This window comes from Triticum aestivum, chromosome 4D (genome assembly GCF_018294505.1).
Source record: "Triticum aestivum cultivar Chinese Spring chromosome 4D, IWGSC CS RefSeq v2.1, whole genome shotgun sequence".
Taxonomy (NCBI): Eukaryota; Viridiplantae; Streptophyta; class Magnoliopsida; order Poales; family Poaceae; genus Triticum; species Triticum aestivum.
The window spans coordinates 390,550,737-390,566,648 of NC_057805.1; the positions used below are offsets into that span (position 1 = coordinate 390,550,737).

Sequence of the window (15,912 nt, forward strand, 5' to 3'; positions counted from 1 at the left end):
AGCTTGTCACAGGCTTGCAACTCGAGAAGAATCAACGAAATATGCACATGCGACGAACAAGTAACACCAGCACGATAAGAACAGAACAAGCACCGGATAACATGTTGAACATCTTAGCCCATACTCCCATAATTGTAGCAAGCAGGTGATAAGTTAAAGCAGCATGATATATCCAGTTTTGCTACAGATCGATCGGCTACAAAACTTAAGACGGTTTTCATTCATTCTCACGACAAGTCGACGGCATCAAGGCATTGTGCTTGTCAAGGATAGGAGAGTTGCCCGCAACCATGACCTGGAAAATTGAGGTTTCCTCGTCTCATGTTTCTGTTCTCTATGTACTATACCTCCCTTCTATTTAGCGGCACTTGGCTCAACCTTGCTGAGCCCAGCATTCTTCATACCACCGTTCTGCTGCTCCTCACCCACAGAACTAGAGCTCCCATTGCACTCTGGTTTTGCCTCGGTTGTATCGGCCCTTTTTGTTGTTCCTGAGCTCTTTGGAGAAGCACTACCATTAGCCACCTCCATGACAGTACCCTTGTTATGCACATAAGCTGCTGAGCCTCTTGGGGAGTTAGGTTCCGCATGAGCTTGGGAAGCTTGTATCATCTGATGGGGCAGCTGGTGAGCTGATCCAGGAGGAAGGAAGACGCCTGTGCCTGGAACAGGGAATCGAGGTGGGGCAGGCCTTGGGGCAGCTTCTGGCATCCAAGCTGCCGTTGCATTTGGCAAGGGAACAGCTGCTGGGAAAGGTATGGCTGCGGCAGCAACAGGAGCAGGTGCTACAAAGAGTGGCTGCATTCCATCAGACGGAGGGATGTGATGAGGTCCAGTTGTTGGTGCTGGAAGTACGCTGCTGGTCGGGGTGTATCCAAAGTGCTGCGGACTTGGAGAATGTGGCCTCACATTAGCTGGCCTTGATGGTGGACCCCAGGGCATAGAAGGAGGTGTCAACGGGGCGGTAGGCCGTGAAGCACTTTCCGATGGTGCAACTTTTCTTGCCACAGACTTCCCAAAAGTTAGAAGGATTCGCTGCTTACGTGTAGCAGGAATAGCTCGCTTGGCTACATCAGCACTTCTCCCTTGCAACACTACAAGAGACCTGAAATTGAGAGAAAGAGGAGAAAAATGTTTAGGAAGTGTAGTCAAACAGGGTTTACCTATTAAATTTACTACATGGTCAACGTTACGAATTATATATGGAGCCCAATGAAACTACGAACACACAACTGAAGATAACAGGCATTGACCAATCAATAAGTACCATATCATCTTATTACAAAGGACTATTTTAATTTAATTATGACCGATATTATGTTTATTTGTCCTAGTTGAGAAATTCAAAGGGTGCACAACTCAAACATGTGTTTATGTACCAACTAAAATACATGACATGATCACAGGCTTCTCACGTTACGGCATATGATGTCTGCTACCAAAGATGTAAATTAGAAAAAATTGGAGAGTGAAGAAGGGTCAACTAAAAGTAAGCCAAGCCAAACAGTTCAAGGACTATTTTAATTTAATTATGACCGATATTATGTTTATTTGTCCTAGTTGAGAAATTCAAAACGTGAAGACTGTTTGCACAACTCAAACATGTGTTTATGTACCAACTAAAATACATGACATGATCACAGGCTTCTCATGTTACATCATATGATGTCTGCTACCGAAGATGTAAATTAGAAAAAATTGGAGAGTGAAGAAGGGTCAACTAAAAGTAAGACAAGCCAAACAGTTCAAGCCTCTTAAGATTACCATCAGTGTGACATGAAAATTACTGGGGAAAGGCTTACCCTGTAGATAGAGAGAGCTTCAAAGGGCCTCTGTTATCACCTCGTTCTCCAAAAATAACTCGGCCAAACACCATATCACACTCTGTCAGGCAGAGGGTACAAAGTGGCCTACCATACCATGAGGGAGGTTGCTGAGGATGGGAATATTCCTCCTGGAAAAAAATCATTTGGTCATTATTAGAATGCATTTTCAGAGAAGAACGTCTTACAGCGTGAACAAGTTACCTCATAGTAGAAGTCGACAACACAATAGTCTGGCTTAGAAGGTACAATTCCCTGCCGAAAGAAGCGATCAAACAGGTCATGCAGCAACCCAGGAACAGGCTCTACCCTTGTTGTCTCTGAACTCACATTTAAAATAAAAGAAGGAAGTCATCAGAATACGAGAATAATAACATGAGATTCTGTGGTAAAAGCTTGGCATACCTCTTTGATTTTCATCTTCAAGAGGGCCTTCAATGATAGGAACTCCCAGCTGAATAATTACGCTTCCATGACCCTTCAGTGGTCTTTTACCAACAATAACAGTCTGGCCCACTTTTTGCACCAAGCAAAATTAACAGCAAAGTCCAATAAAATAGTTGAATCACAGTACCCCAAAAATTAGATAAAGACAGACTAGGACAAATGGCCAACTAGCCAAGGGTAATAGACTCTGCTAAGCTGTGGCATTTCCCTAGATGTTCGGCAATATTCTGACAGTATGCAATTTAGATATAAATTCAGAATTCAATGTGGCAAAAGTGCACACAGTTACGCTAACACACTACACACACAGGTGATGCACATAGGCACAGAAACAAATAACTTTAGAGGCTACATAATTACCTTCGAACCCTCCTCGACGAGAAGAAGCTTTTGTTTCATTAACTAAAGAAACAATCTTGTTTATCTCAGTCACATTTACCAACCCTTCATAAACCTTGAGCCCTTCAACAGTATTAACCTAAAGAAGCATAGAGCACATTTCATCATGGCGTGTTTTGTAATAGGATAATGCAGTACGACTGAAGTTTGAGATTCCAAGGAAACTGCATGAAAGAGAAAACTGAAGTGCAGATTTTGAAATTCTGAATTGCAGGGCTAACATACCGGCTTGCCATCAATGATTTCACTGGTTGTATATTCTACAGGAGTTGGAACCACTTTGCTGCTTCCTTCAGCAGTAATTTGCAGGCTAGAATTTTTCTCGCCTGCTACACAATTTACAAAACAAGGACATGGCTCAGAGAGGGTAATTTGCAATCCTTCAGTTTGACAAAACAATCAGATTTCATAAACATAAAAACAAAATAAAGAGTTACATAGTTAGCAACAGATGCACAACAATGGCTGTAGCAAGATTTAATAGCATATGCAAGTAAACATACTGTGTATCAGAAAGTTCAGTTGTCCATCCTAAGGACACTCAATTACAAATAAACAACATGGAGGATCCAAAAGTTCAGGATTGTCTATAGTTCTATAAATTGACAACTAAACAAAAAATAGCAGAATATTAATTGACAACTGAAAAACTGAAAATGTAGCTCAGCAGTGTTACAATTGAAGTGAAGAAACAAGGCTTAATATGGAGCACGATGGCAGCACACTATATACAAAACCCTAACACAAACTTCTTTGGTTCAAATACTATCTGATGTGTCAAATAGCAATAAAGAAATGAAGTTGCACAATGTTTGTGTGAGGGGGGCAGGGGGTACCATCAGTAACAGGAGAATTCAACTGTGGACCTTTAGCATCAGCGACGTTCTCCCCTTCCTTAAGTCCCTTCCCTTCTTTGTTATGAAATTCACGCCCTAGAAACATCAAGAGTGCATGAGAAACTAATTGGACATGATTTTCAATAATAGCTGCAAACTTGAAGTACAGTTTTTAATCATGCCATAATCAATATCAGCGAGAACAGAAAATATGAACTTATTGCACCTACAGAAATCGTTGAGCGGAAGACATAGAAGGACAGTATGATTACCAAAGCCCGTATATATTATGTACAAAAAGTAGTCGTTTTGTTATGATATAATTGAAAATTGAGTTCTAGTATATTATACAAACGAAACAGGTGTAATATCTGTCATATTATATCTCTATGCCCTCAGATTCTAGCCCCAAAAAAGTAAGTGATGCAGAACGTAGATTCTTCTCCTTTTATCAAACTTAATAACAAAAAGAAATATGGCATTATTCTTTTATAATTAATATAATTAATGTAGCATTTCTAGCCCGCAAATCTAATAATAGCATACTGCTTTATTTGTTGTGGCATTGGTAAAGCACAGGTCATCAACTTTTATTATATAATAAATATCTCAAAACTAATGATCTATGGCGTGACGAGTTAGCACGACGCCAACAACGCCTCCCATGTCAGCCAGAATCCCAACACGGAGCGAGAGCGCACTGCTATGTGGCATAATCGGACGACTTGGGCAGGAATCATGCTCTAGGACGTTGCACCGACGCTTGGGCAGGAATCATTGGTAAAGCACAGGTAACCAACTTTTTATTGTATAATAAATAGCCCAAAACTAATGATAGACTACGGCATGACAAGTTAGCACGACACCAGCAACGCCTCCAACGGTAGCCAGAACTCAGAGCTGAAGCAGAACACTGATGCATGGCATAATCGGACGGTTTGGGTGGAATCATGCCCTAGGACGTTGCGCCGAAAGTTTGCGCCATACCTTTTGCCGTATGAAATAACCATCTCATTGATCCATTCAGCTACTGAACAAACAGAACCGTTGTATGGTCAGAAGGATAACTTTATCAGTAGCTTAGGGCCTGTGCAATTAGGGGTATTTGTATAGAGCTACACAAGACAGAACGCAAAAGCTTACCCTTTTAGGACCTGAATACTACTAATTAGTATTAAACAAGAAAGCAAAAAAGAAATAGACAGGAGTAACTGCATGGCATAATCAGACCGCTTGGGTGGGAATCATGCCCTAGGACGTTGCGCCATATCTTCTGCCGTAAGTAATAGCCATCGCATTGATTCATTCAGCTATTGAACAAACAGAAACGCGGAATGCTAAAAAGGAAAATGTTTCAGCCTGAAGCAACTCAAATTGATCTTACACGTACCTACCCTACACATAGATATCTTTGCACAGAAAAGCTACATTTGGACAACTTTATCCAGTAGGTTAGGACCTCCCCAATTAGAAATTTGTGTATAGAGCTACACAAGACAGAAGGCAAAAGGCGCCCTTTTAGGACCTGAATACTTATATACTCCCTCCGTTCCAAAATAGATGACCCAACTTTATACTAAAGAAATAAAAAAATACAAAGGAGTAACTGCACTTTACCAATCGGGACAGGAATTTTGACGGCAGACACCCTCACCTGGAGGGAAGAGGAAGATTTTACTCTATGCATACCCGATATCACACCTCTATTCATCCAATTAGCAAGCAGGTGTCTCGACACCAGAAACCCATTTCATGGATCGAACCATTTTAGGACCCAACAAAACAAAAGACGAGAAAAGGCGCCGTCCTTTGTAACAACAGACGACACTAGCAGGTGTACCAAACAAACAGAGAAACGAAGAGAAGACGCCTCACCATCTTTATCGGATCCGGCAGGCGGGACGTTGCCTGCACCACGCGGCGGATCGTAGCGATGGTGCGCGGCGTGGCGGTGGTGGGAGTGGGAGTGGTTGTGGGAGGGCGCGAAGGACGGGCGGCGCGGAGGAGGCGGCGGCGGGGCCGGCGAGACGACGGGGCCGTGCTGCTGCGGGGGCGGCAGGCGGCGGCGCCAGCCGGACTGCTGCAGCGCGTAGGCGACGTCGGCGACGGGGAAGAACTGCTGCATGTGGATGACGGGCGCCCAGTGGTGGCGGCGCTGCTGCACGGCGGCGAAGACGTGGTCGTACTCGCCCGGGTCGCCGACGGCGCGGAGGTGCACGACGAGGAGGTCGATGATGGCGTTGGCGGCGGCGAACTCGCCCCGCAGCCAGGAGATGAAGCCGTCGCGCTCGTCCATGAGCCAGCCGGCGGGCTCGGCGGCCCCGTGCACGGGCACGGCGCCGCCGGCGGGGGAGGGGATGACGGCCGCGGAGGCCATGGCCGTGCCCTCAGTGGGGGCCGAGGGTCATAGAAGGGCAATGCGAGCGGGAGATCTAGGGTTTTGGCAAGTTTTTTCCCCTTGTTCCAATGGTTTATTTCGCCCGGCCCGGTGGCAGCTCTGCGACGAGGAGGAGAGACGGGGGAGGGACGGAGGCTAGCGGCAGTGTCTGCTAGTGTGAAGGGGAGGAGGAGGAGGAGGCCGCGATATGTGAAGCGGAGGCGGATCTGGGGGAGCGGAGATTCCCGAAATGCCAGGCGGAGCGGTGGACGGCTCGACGGGTGCAAAACCTAACCATCGTACGGCCCCGATGGGCCGACGCGTCGGCCCGGGACCCGCATGTCGGCGTGTGGGGCTTGGACGTGGGGGTGGGCGTACGCGGGCGCTCGTGTGGGGTTTTGCGGGCTTTGAGATTCGGGATTTGACCGGTGGCAGTGAAAGACGGAACGGACACAGTCGTGCGGTTACGGGCAAAGAAGACCGTTTGGCCAGGTGGGTAGTGGTAGTAACAACGGCGCTAATTTTTTTTCCTTCACGGCCCACCGGTAAGTGGGTGTCAGCTGCGCGGGCCCACGCTTTAATGCGGGTTGTTGACGGATGGGGCCGTTGGCACGCCGCGGGACGGGACGGCGTACCTCTCTCGTCTGGTCTCGTGGGCGCTTTACGCTACCACGGCGTCGGCGGCCCACCCGTCATGGAGGACGAACCGCCCCCGGCTCGCTCACGTCGGGCCCTGCGTCAGCCACATTTGGCTGGCTTGGTCTCTCCGGCACGGCTCGTTCAAAGAGTGAGTTCGTTCGGTCGGTCGTTCGGTTCAGCTGGAGAAAATCCCGTGTTGACCGAGTGTTGGTAATCGTAGGCATACTATACGATACGACGTTGGCTCCCACGCCAACGCCGTACTGTACTGTACTTGTACTCCTGTCCACCCCCACCGTGACCGTGACCGGCACGGCACGGCACGGCGCGGCGCGAGGGAAGGAGATTAGTTAACGCTGATTGCGCGTTGGGGCGGGGGCCGCTCGGTTTGGTGAGCGGGCGATCCTAGGCCGGCAGGGTATGGCGCCGTGTGCTTTTCGTAAAAATGGTTTGATTTTCTCGTCCGCGTGACCGTGGCTATGTTGTGGTGTGGTGTGGAGAGAAGACAAGCACGAGGGGATCGGCTTGGCGGCGAGGGTGCGAAGGTGGCCGCACCGAGACATGTTCGCCACTAGATTACGTTATTGCTGCGGAAAGCGTGAGGTTCCTTGTATGACAATCTTACTACTACCCTGTTTGTTGAGGAAGATGCAAGGAATGGTCTTCGGTCCGTGTCGAACGGGAGCTGAGCTCGGTAGTGCTACGAGTCAAGTGTGTGACTGCCAGGTGCGTGCCGCCGTGTTTTCCCCACAAAACGGAGACCCGCCGCCACGACCGTGTTTGACTAACCTGCCTGCCCCAGAAACTCCTCCATCGCCCGCACGTGTTTCCACCCGAAAAGATCAACGCCGCTCCTAAGCACCAGTGTAGCATTCATGCTGGCTCAGAACGACACGACCTCTCACAACGCTCTGACACTGGAACGGCACGCCGGCCTGGAGCGCCGCCCTTGCCACTTCACGGTGCATGCGGCCGGCCCGCGTTCAACGGCGGCATGTCTCTCCGTCTGCCTACATTAAACATGTGTGTGGTTGCCGATAAACGGCAAGCCAACGTCACTTATCCGTCCGTCTGCCCATCATTAATCACGTCGCCAGTTGCCCTGCCCCCCCCCCCCCGGCGCTATATGAACCGCGGGCTCGATCATAGCCACATCCATCATCATCCATTCCCTTTCTCCTCTCTGCACCACACTCGCCATGGCCTCCTCGAGCTCCAAAGCCGTGTGTGACAGTCTCTCGTCCGAACAGTAAAAGGAGATCGCCGCAACTATAGTCGGCTCGTAGGCCAGCAGGCAAACAGAGGCTGGCGTTGCGTACGTCCTAGCGGAGGATGCGGCCGAGGACGAGCCAGCGCCACCCTCCTCGTCGGTCCATGCCGGCATCACCATGGGTGAGGTCGAGGCATGTGCCCACTACACGGACATGGTGCTGGAGGGGCGGGAGGCCGCGTTCCAGCGAGTGCAGGCCGACCATGCCTACAACCTCCGCCTCCTCGACGAGCACTGGCGCGCGGAGGAGCTACTCGCCGCCTGCACGGCCATCGCGTCGGATGTGGCTGTGGTCGAGTGGGAGGCGTTTCGACTCCTATCGCACCGCCCGCAAAACCCGTCGCGACCACTGGCGGTACCACAAGCATTAGGCAGACCTAAAAGACACATTCAAGGAGTTCAGCGAGGCATATGATCTCGTTTGAGATTTGAGTTGATGATGAAGGCACCCGTCCAAGGACAAGGAGGACATCGCCAGCTCCGCCACGACCACGAAGCTGGCACGTCCGTGGGCGCCGGAGACAGTGAGGAAGAGTAGAGCATGGAAGGTGGCCGGCGCTTGGGTCCCAGGAAGGCCACCGCTCTTTCGCTCCCGCTGAAGCCAAGCTTGGCGGGCTCAACATCATTGGCCGATTAGCTTCTGGCAAAACGGTGGAGGCGGCGGTGGAGGCGGAGCTTCATTTTTCGGGGCTCATGGCTGGCCCGAGATGGGGAACAGGCGCCAGTGGTCATTTCAGGCTAAGTTAGTCCAGTCTAGTGCAAATATGTCGAAAACCACCCGGTTTATTTTTAAAAAATATTCAAGTTTCAATGAAATTTGTCCAATTCTGTTTAAATATGCATCAAATTTGTTCCCCCTGTCCACGGGCGGATGCGGTGTTCGGTTTGTGGGTGAGCGCTGGAGATGCCCTAAGGTTTTGGTGGGTCTTAGAGCATCTATAGCATCCTCAAACACCATCTATCTGTCCCGGCGAACGGGTTAGTGACCAGCCATGAAATCGTGACCCAGTCGGGCTTCTCAAACCAACATGTACATCTAGGCTGATCGGCACCCCCATATCTGCTGCGGATATGAGGACACGCGGACGCACCCAGGCTTGTTCGCCACGTTGGATCCAACAGACAGGACCCACCACAAAATCCCCCGGACCTTACCAGGTGAGTCATTTGCTCTCTGCTACTTTTTGAGCTTGCGTTGGTTTTTCCCTTAAAGAGGAAAGGGTGATGCAGTAAGGTAGAGATAAATATTTTCCTCGGTTAAGAACTAAGGTATCAATCCAGTAGGAGAAACTGATACGTCTCCAACATATCTATTTTTTCATTGTTCCATGCTGTTATATTATCATTCTTTATAATCTTTTTATATCTTTTTTGGGACTAACCTATTGACATAGTGCCCAGTGCCAGTTGATGTTTTCTACTAGTTTTTCACATCGCAGGAAATCAATATCAAACGGAGTCCAAATGCAGCGAAACTTTTTTTGGATTTTTTTGGACCAGAAGACACCTGTTGGGCCAAGAAAGTACCTGAGGGGAGCTCCGAGGGGAGCATAACCCACCTGGGCGCGCCCAAGTGGGTTGTGCACACCTCCGTGGCCTCCCGCACCGCCTCTTTGCTCTATAAATACCCCAATATTCCAAAAACCCTAGGAGAGTCGGCGAATATCAATTCCAGCCGCCGCAAGTTCCAGAACCACCAGATCCAATCTAGACACCATCGCGGAGGGGTATATCATCCTCATTGGCGCCTCTCCAATGATGCGTGAGTAGTTCGTTGTAGACCTACGGGTCCGTAGTTAGTAGCTAGATGGCTTCCTCTCTCTCTTTTGATTCTTTATACAATGGTCTCTTGAAGATCTATTTGATGTAACTCTTTTCGCGATGTGTTTGTTGGGATCCGATGAACTTTGAGTTTATGATCAGATCTATGTTTTTATCCATGAAAGTTATTTGAGTCTTCTTGATCTCTTTTATGCATGATTACTTATAGCCTCGTATTTCTTCTTTGAATCTTTGATTTAGTTAGGCCAACTAGATCGATTTTTCTTGCCATGGGAAGAGGTGCTTTGTGATGGGTTCGATCTTACGGTGTTTGATCCCAGTGACAGAAGGGGAACCGACACGTATGTATCGTTGCTATTAAGGATAACAAGATGGGGTCTATTTCTACATAAATAGATCTTGTCTACATCATGTCATCATTCTTATTGCATTACTCCATTTCTCCATGAACTTAATACATTAGATGCATGCTGGATAGCGGTCGATGTGTGGACTAATAGTAGTAGATGCAGGCAGGAGTTGGTCAACTAATCTTGGACGTGATGCCTATATAATGATCATTGCCTGGATATCGTCATGGTTATTTGAAGTTCTATCAATTGCCCAACAGTAATTTCTTTATCCACCGTATGCTATTTTTCTCGAGAGAAGCCACTAGTGAAACTTACGGCCCTCGAGTCTCTTCTTTATTATATTTGCCTTTGCGAACTATTTTTATTTGCTTTTATTTTCAGATCTATTAATCCAAAAATACAAAAATACCTCGCTGAATTTTATTTGCTTTTATTTGCATTTATCAATCTATCACAATTTTTATACCATCTACTTGCCAATTTCTGGCGCCGTTACTCGAAAGGGATTGACAACCCCTTTAATACGTCGGGTTGCGAGTATTTGTTATTTGTGTGCAGGTGCCGTTCACATAGTGTTGCGTGGTTCTCCTACTGGTTCGATAATCTTGGTCTCATCACTTAGGGAAATACCTACCGTTGATGTGCTGCATCATCCCTTCCTCTTTGGGGAAATACCGACGTAGTTCAAGCAGACATCAGGAACATACAAGTCTCCAATGGTAGCACCTGCACAAACAAACAAATACTTACACCCAACGCGATAAAGGGGTTGTCATCCCCTTCACGGTTACTTGCAATGATGAGATCTGATAGAGATAGGTATAAAAGATAAATAAAAGTGCAACATAAAATAAAGGTAAATAAATTGCAGCAAGGTATTTTTGGATTTTTGGTTTTATAGATCTAAAAATAATAAGATAAGAATAGACCCGGGGGCCATAGTTTTTACAAGAGGCTTCTCTCTTGAAAGAATGCATACGGTGGGTAAACAAATTACTGTTGAGCAATTGATAGAAAAGCGAATAATTATGTTGATATCTAAGACAATGATCATGAATATAGGCATCACGTCCGTGACAAGTAGACCGACTCCTGCCAGTATCTACTACTATTACTCCACACATCGACCGCTATCCAACATGTTGATACGTCTCCAACGTATCTATTTTTCCTAACGCTTTTCCTCTTGTTTTGGACTCTAATTTGCATGATTTGAATGAAACTAACCCCAGACTGACGCTGTTGTCAGCAGAACTACCATGGTGTTGTTTTTGGGCAAAAATAAAAGTTCTCGGAATGGAACAAAACTTTGCGAGGAGTTTTTATATCACAAAGAGAATTTTCTAGAGCCAAGATCCACCAGAGGGGGGCACCTGGGTGGGGGTTGTCCCAACCTGGTGGCCCCGCAGACCCTGAAACCGACGCTATAAAATCCTATTTTTCCAGAAAAAAATCAGGGAGAAAGAATTATCGCGATCCATGAGACGGAGCCGCCGTCACCTCCTGTTCTTCATCGGGAGGCCATATCTGGAGTCCGTTTGGGGCTCCGGAGAGGGGGGTCTTCGTTCTTCGTCATCACCAACCCTTCTCCATCGCCAATTCCATGATGCTCCCCACCAGGAGTGAGTAATTCCTCCGTAGGCTCGCTGGTCGGTGAGGAGTTGGATGAGATTCATCATGTAATCGAGTTAGTTTTGTTAGGGCTTGATCCCTGGTATCCACTATGTTCTGAGATTGATGTTGCTATGACTTTGCCATGCTTAACGCTTGTCACTTTGAGCCCGGGTGCCATGAATTCAGATCTGAACCGTTTATGTTATCACCATTATATCCATGTTCTAGATCCGATCTTGCAAGTTATAGTCACCTACTACGTGTTATGATCCGGCAACCCCGGAGTGACAATAGTCGGGACCACTCCCGGTGATGACCGTAGTTTGAGGAGTTCATGTATTCATCGTGTGTTAATGCTTTGTTTCGGTTCTCTATTAAAAGGAGGCCCTAATATCCCTTAGTTTCCAATATGGACCCCGCTGCCACGGGAGGGTAGGACAAAAGATGTCATGCAAGTTCTTTTCATAAGCGCGTATGACTATTTACAGAATACATGCCTACATTATATTTATGAACTGGAGCTAGTGCCGTATCGCCCTAGGTTATGACTGTCACATGATGAATACCATCCAACAAATTACCGGTCCAATGCCTACGAATTTATCTTATATTGTTTCTGCTAAGTTGCTGCTGCCGTTACTATTGCACTTGCTATAAAATTACTGCTATCACTGTTACCGTTACCATTGCTGCTATCACTATTATCAAAATTATCATACTACTTTGCTACAAATCACTTTGCTACAGATAATTAATCTCCAGGTGTGGTTGAATTGACAACTCAGCTGCTAATACCTTCAAATATTCTTTGGCTCCCCTTGTGTCAAATCTATAAATTTGGGTTGAATACTCTACCCTCGAAAATTGTTGCGATCCCCTATACTTGTGGGTTATCAAGACCTTTTTCTGGCGCCGTTGCTGGGGATCATAGCTATATTTGTTGAGTCACTTGGGATTATTATCAATCTATCACTATGAGGAATCTGAAGGATGCTAAGACTACTATTTTTCCCTCTAAGACGAGGGAAGGTAAGGAACTGCCATCCAGTTTTGCTTTAGATTCACCTTCTGTTATAAGTAAACTTGCAACACCACCACATGCTATTAATCATGATATGTCGCAAGTTATTGATGATGCTACTTCTGCTATGAATGATACTTATGATGATGCTAGTACCTTGCTTGATGATGATGATGTGCCACTTGGTGAATTTCTTGCTGGACAAATTGCTAGAGTAATACAACATGATGTTGTTGAATCTGATGATGAGCTTGAAACTGAAACTCCTGAAACACCTGCTAGAACTAGCCTTCCTAGATATGAATTGCCTAAGGTACCGAAAGGTTATGTTATGAATGAGGAGACAACTAGAGATATTCTTGCTTGTAAGGATAAAGATGATCTAGAAAAATTATTATGCAAGTATAAACAAAAATCTCTGAATGCTAGAATGAAATATGAGCCTAAGTTTGCTACCTCACCTATCTTTATTGATGATAAGGATTATGAATTCTCTGTCGACCCAGATTTAATTACTTTGGTTGAATCTGATCCTTTCCATGGTTACGAAACTGAAACTGTTGTGGCACATCTTACTGAATTGAATGATATAGCCACCCTCTTTACTCATGATGAGAAGATTCGTTATTATTTCATTCTCAAATTATTTCATTTCTCATTAAAGGGTGATGCTAAAGCTTGGTACAATACTCTTGCTCCTGGTTGTGTGCGTAGTCCCCAGGATATGATTTACTACTTCTCTAAAAAATATTTCCCTGCTCATAAGAAACAAGCTGCTTTACAAGAAATATTTAACTTTGTGCAAACTAAAAGAAGAGAGTCTCCCACAAGCTTGGGGGAGACTTTGCCAGTTACTTAATACTTTTCCTGATCCTCCTCTTAAGAAAAATGAAATACTTGATATTTTCTATAATGGACTAACCGATGCTTCTAGGGATTTCCTAGATAGTTGTGCTGGTTGTGTTTTCAGGGAATGAACTGTTGGACAAGCTGAAGAATTGTTGAATAACATATTGAAAAATATGATGATTGGACTCTTCCCGAACCACCGCCTAAACCCACCCCGAAGAAGAGGGGTATATTATATCTCAGTCCTGAAGATATGCAAGAGGCAAAGAAATCTATGAAGGAAAAAGGTATTAAAGCTGAGGATGTTAAAAAAATTACCTCCTATTGAAGAAATACATGGGATTAATACACCACCACCACCCAAGGTGGTAGTGGTAAATTCTCTAATGAAATTCAATGATAATGACAATCCTCACAATATGCACCCTAGCCAATGCCTTTATGAGTTTGAAAATTATATTAGAAAACAAGATCACTTGAATGCAAATGTTATGAGACAATTGAAGTACAATTCTGATATGATTGCTCGCTTGAGTGACTTGTTCGTTAGAGGTGTTGGAAAACATGCTTCTATGGTTCAAACCCAGTTAGAACAAGTTGCTAAATCTCAAAGAGAGTTGCTTGATGAAATGAATAATAATATAAATGACTTTGCTGTTAGAGTTGCAACTAGAGGAGGTAAAATGACTCAGGAACCACTTTATCCTGAGGGACACCCAAAAAGAATTTAACAAGACTCTCAAAGAGTTAATACTGATGCATGTAGTCCTTCTAAAAAGAAGAAGAAAAAGAAAAATGATAGGACTTTGCATGCTTCTAGTGAACCTGAAATAGAAAAACCTCCTGATAATGATAATGATGTTTCTATCTCTGATGCTGAAACTCAATCTGGTAATGAACATTCACCTAGTGATAATGAAAAAGATAATGATAAGGTTCATGAAGATACTCAACCAAATAATGAAAAAGAACCAGATAATGATGTTGAAATAGAACCAGCTGTTGATCTTGATAACCCACAACCTAAGAATACAAGATATGACAAAAGAGACTTTATTGCTAGAAAACACGGTAAAGAAAGAGAACCGTGGGTTCAAAAACCTGTGCCTTTTCCACCCAAGTCAACTAAAAAGAAAGATGATGAAGAATTTGAACGCTTTGCTGAAATGCTGAGGCTAGTCTTTTTGCTTACTCGCTTGACTGATATCCTTAAAATGCCTCCTTATGCAAAGTATATGAAAGACATCATCACCAATAAGAGAAAAATACCAGAAGCTGAAATATCCACTATGCTTGCTAATTATACTCTTAAAGATGGAGTACCTAAAAAACTTAGAGATCCGGGAATACCAACTATACCTTGCTCCATCAAAAGAAATTATGTGAAAACTGCTTTATGTGATTTAGGAGCTGGTGTTAGTGTTATGCCCTTCTCTTTATATAAAAGACTAGATTTGAATAAACTCACACCTACTGAAATATCTTTGCAAATGGCTAACAAATCAACTGCCATACCTATCGGTATTTGTGAGGATGTGCCCGTTGTTGTTGCTAACGTTACTATTTTGACTGACTTTGTTATATTTGAGATGCCCGAGGACGACAACATGTCGATTATTCTTGGTAGACCCTTCTTGAATACTTCAGGGGATGTTATTGATTGCAATAAAAGCAAGGTCACTTTTCATATCAATGGTAATGAGCATACAGTGCACTTTCCGAAGAAACAATTCCAAGTGAATGGTATTAATGTTATTGAAAAATCTCCGACAATCACTATTGGAAGTTTTCAAATACCTCTACCTACTATCAAAAAGAAATGTGAAATGCTTATTCTTGCGGACATTCATATCCCCGTTGAGGTAACTTAGTGATTTACGAAAGTTTCTTCGGTTTCATGCTAACCGAAAGTGGTTGTTAATAAGACCTGATCAACCTTATTAATGGATCATTTTTGAGAGGTATGAAGTTGATGAATTTAGTAAGCACTACCTTATGTCCCTACCTTTTATTTTCTGTTTTTATTAGTTAAATAAAATAAAATGCCATGCTTTGTCAGTTTTCTGAATTTCCCGTGCAATAAAAAATGACCCAAAAATAAAAGTTCTCAGAATGCTCTGAAAATTTAATATGAATTTTTTCTGATTATTTAAGAATTTCTGGTGCAAATAATATGAGAGGGAGGTGCACTAGGTGGGCACAACCCACCTGGGCGCGCCAGGACCCCCTAGGCGCGCCCTGGTGGGTTGTGGTCCCCACGTGGCCCCCTCACTTATCCCTCACACCACATCATCACTCACCTCCAGAAAAAAATCTCCATTGCTCTCTCCCGTGTTCTTGCTCTCAAACCCGCGGATTTCAATCTCTTTGCTCGAAGCTCCGTTTTCGAAACTGTTTCGGGGGATTGTTGCTTGGTATGTGACTCCACCGTTTGTCCAATTAGTTTTTGTTTTAGTGGTTTATATTTTGAATAATTAGCTACTCTTGGTGCTGCTGTAGATG

The 15,912-nt window shown here is 45.0% G+C and overlaps 1 protein-coding gene across 2 annotated transcripts; it reads right to left on the reverse strand.

The window, feature by feature from the left end:
• Positions 1-77: 77 nt before the first annotated feature.
• On the reverse strand, positions 78-6,114 carry LOC123098115 (RNA demethylase ALKBH10B). 2 transcript variants are annotated; one of them, XM_044520006.1, is made up of 8 exons: positions 5,381-6,114; positions 3,506-3,601; positions 2,895-2,995; positions 2,631-2,748; positions 2,229-2,339; positions 2,028-2,143; positions 1,803-1,954; positions 78-1,105 (listed from the first exon to the last, which is right to left on the reverse strand). In XM_044520006.1, the coding sequence occupies exons 1-8, from the start codon at positions 5,880-5,882 to the stop codon at positions 355-357; spliced, it is 1,947 nt and encodes a 648-aa protein (XP_044375941.1). In that variant the 5' UTR covers positions 5,883-6,114; the 3' UTR covers positions 78-354. The 2 variants fall into 2 exon arrangements, with proteins under 2 accessions (XP_044375941.1, XP_044375940.1); XM_044520005.1 differs by having other exon boundaries at positions 2,895-2,998; positions 5,381-6,113.
• Positions 6,115-15,912: the final 9,798 nt, after the last annotated feature.

Excerpts from the sequence above, each read along its gene's own strand:
- LOC123098115 (XM_044520005.1), bottom strand. The coding sequence starts at position 5,882 with ATGGCCTCCGCGGCCGTCATCCCCTCCCCCGCCGGCGGCGCCGTGCCC. Across the intron at positions 2,999-3,505 it reads GAATTCTCCTGTTACTGATG|CAGGCGAGAAAAATTCTAGC; the intron begins GTACCCCCTGCC and ends TAAATTGTGTAG. Across the intron at positions 2,144-2,228 it reads TGAAGATGAAAATCAAAGAG|AGACAACAAGGGTAGAGCCT; the intron begins GTATGCCAAGCT and ends ATGTGAGTTCAG.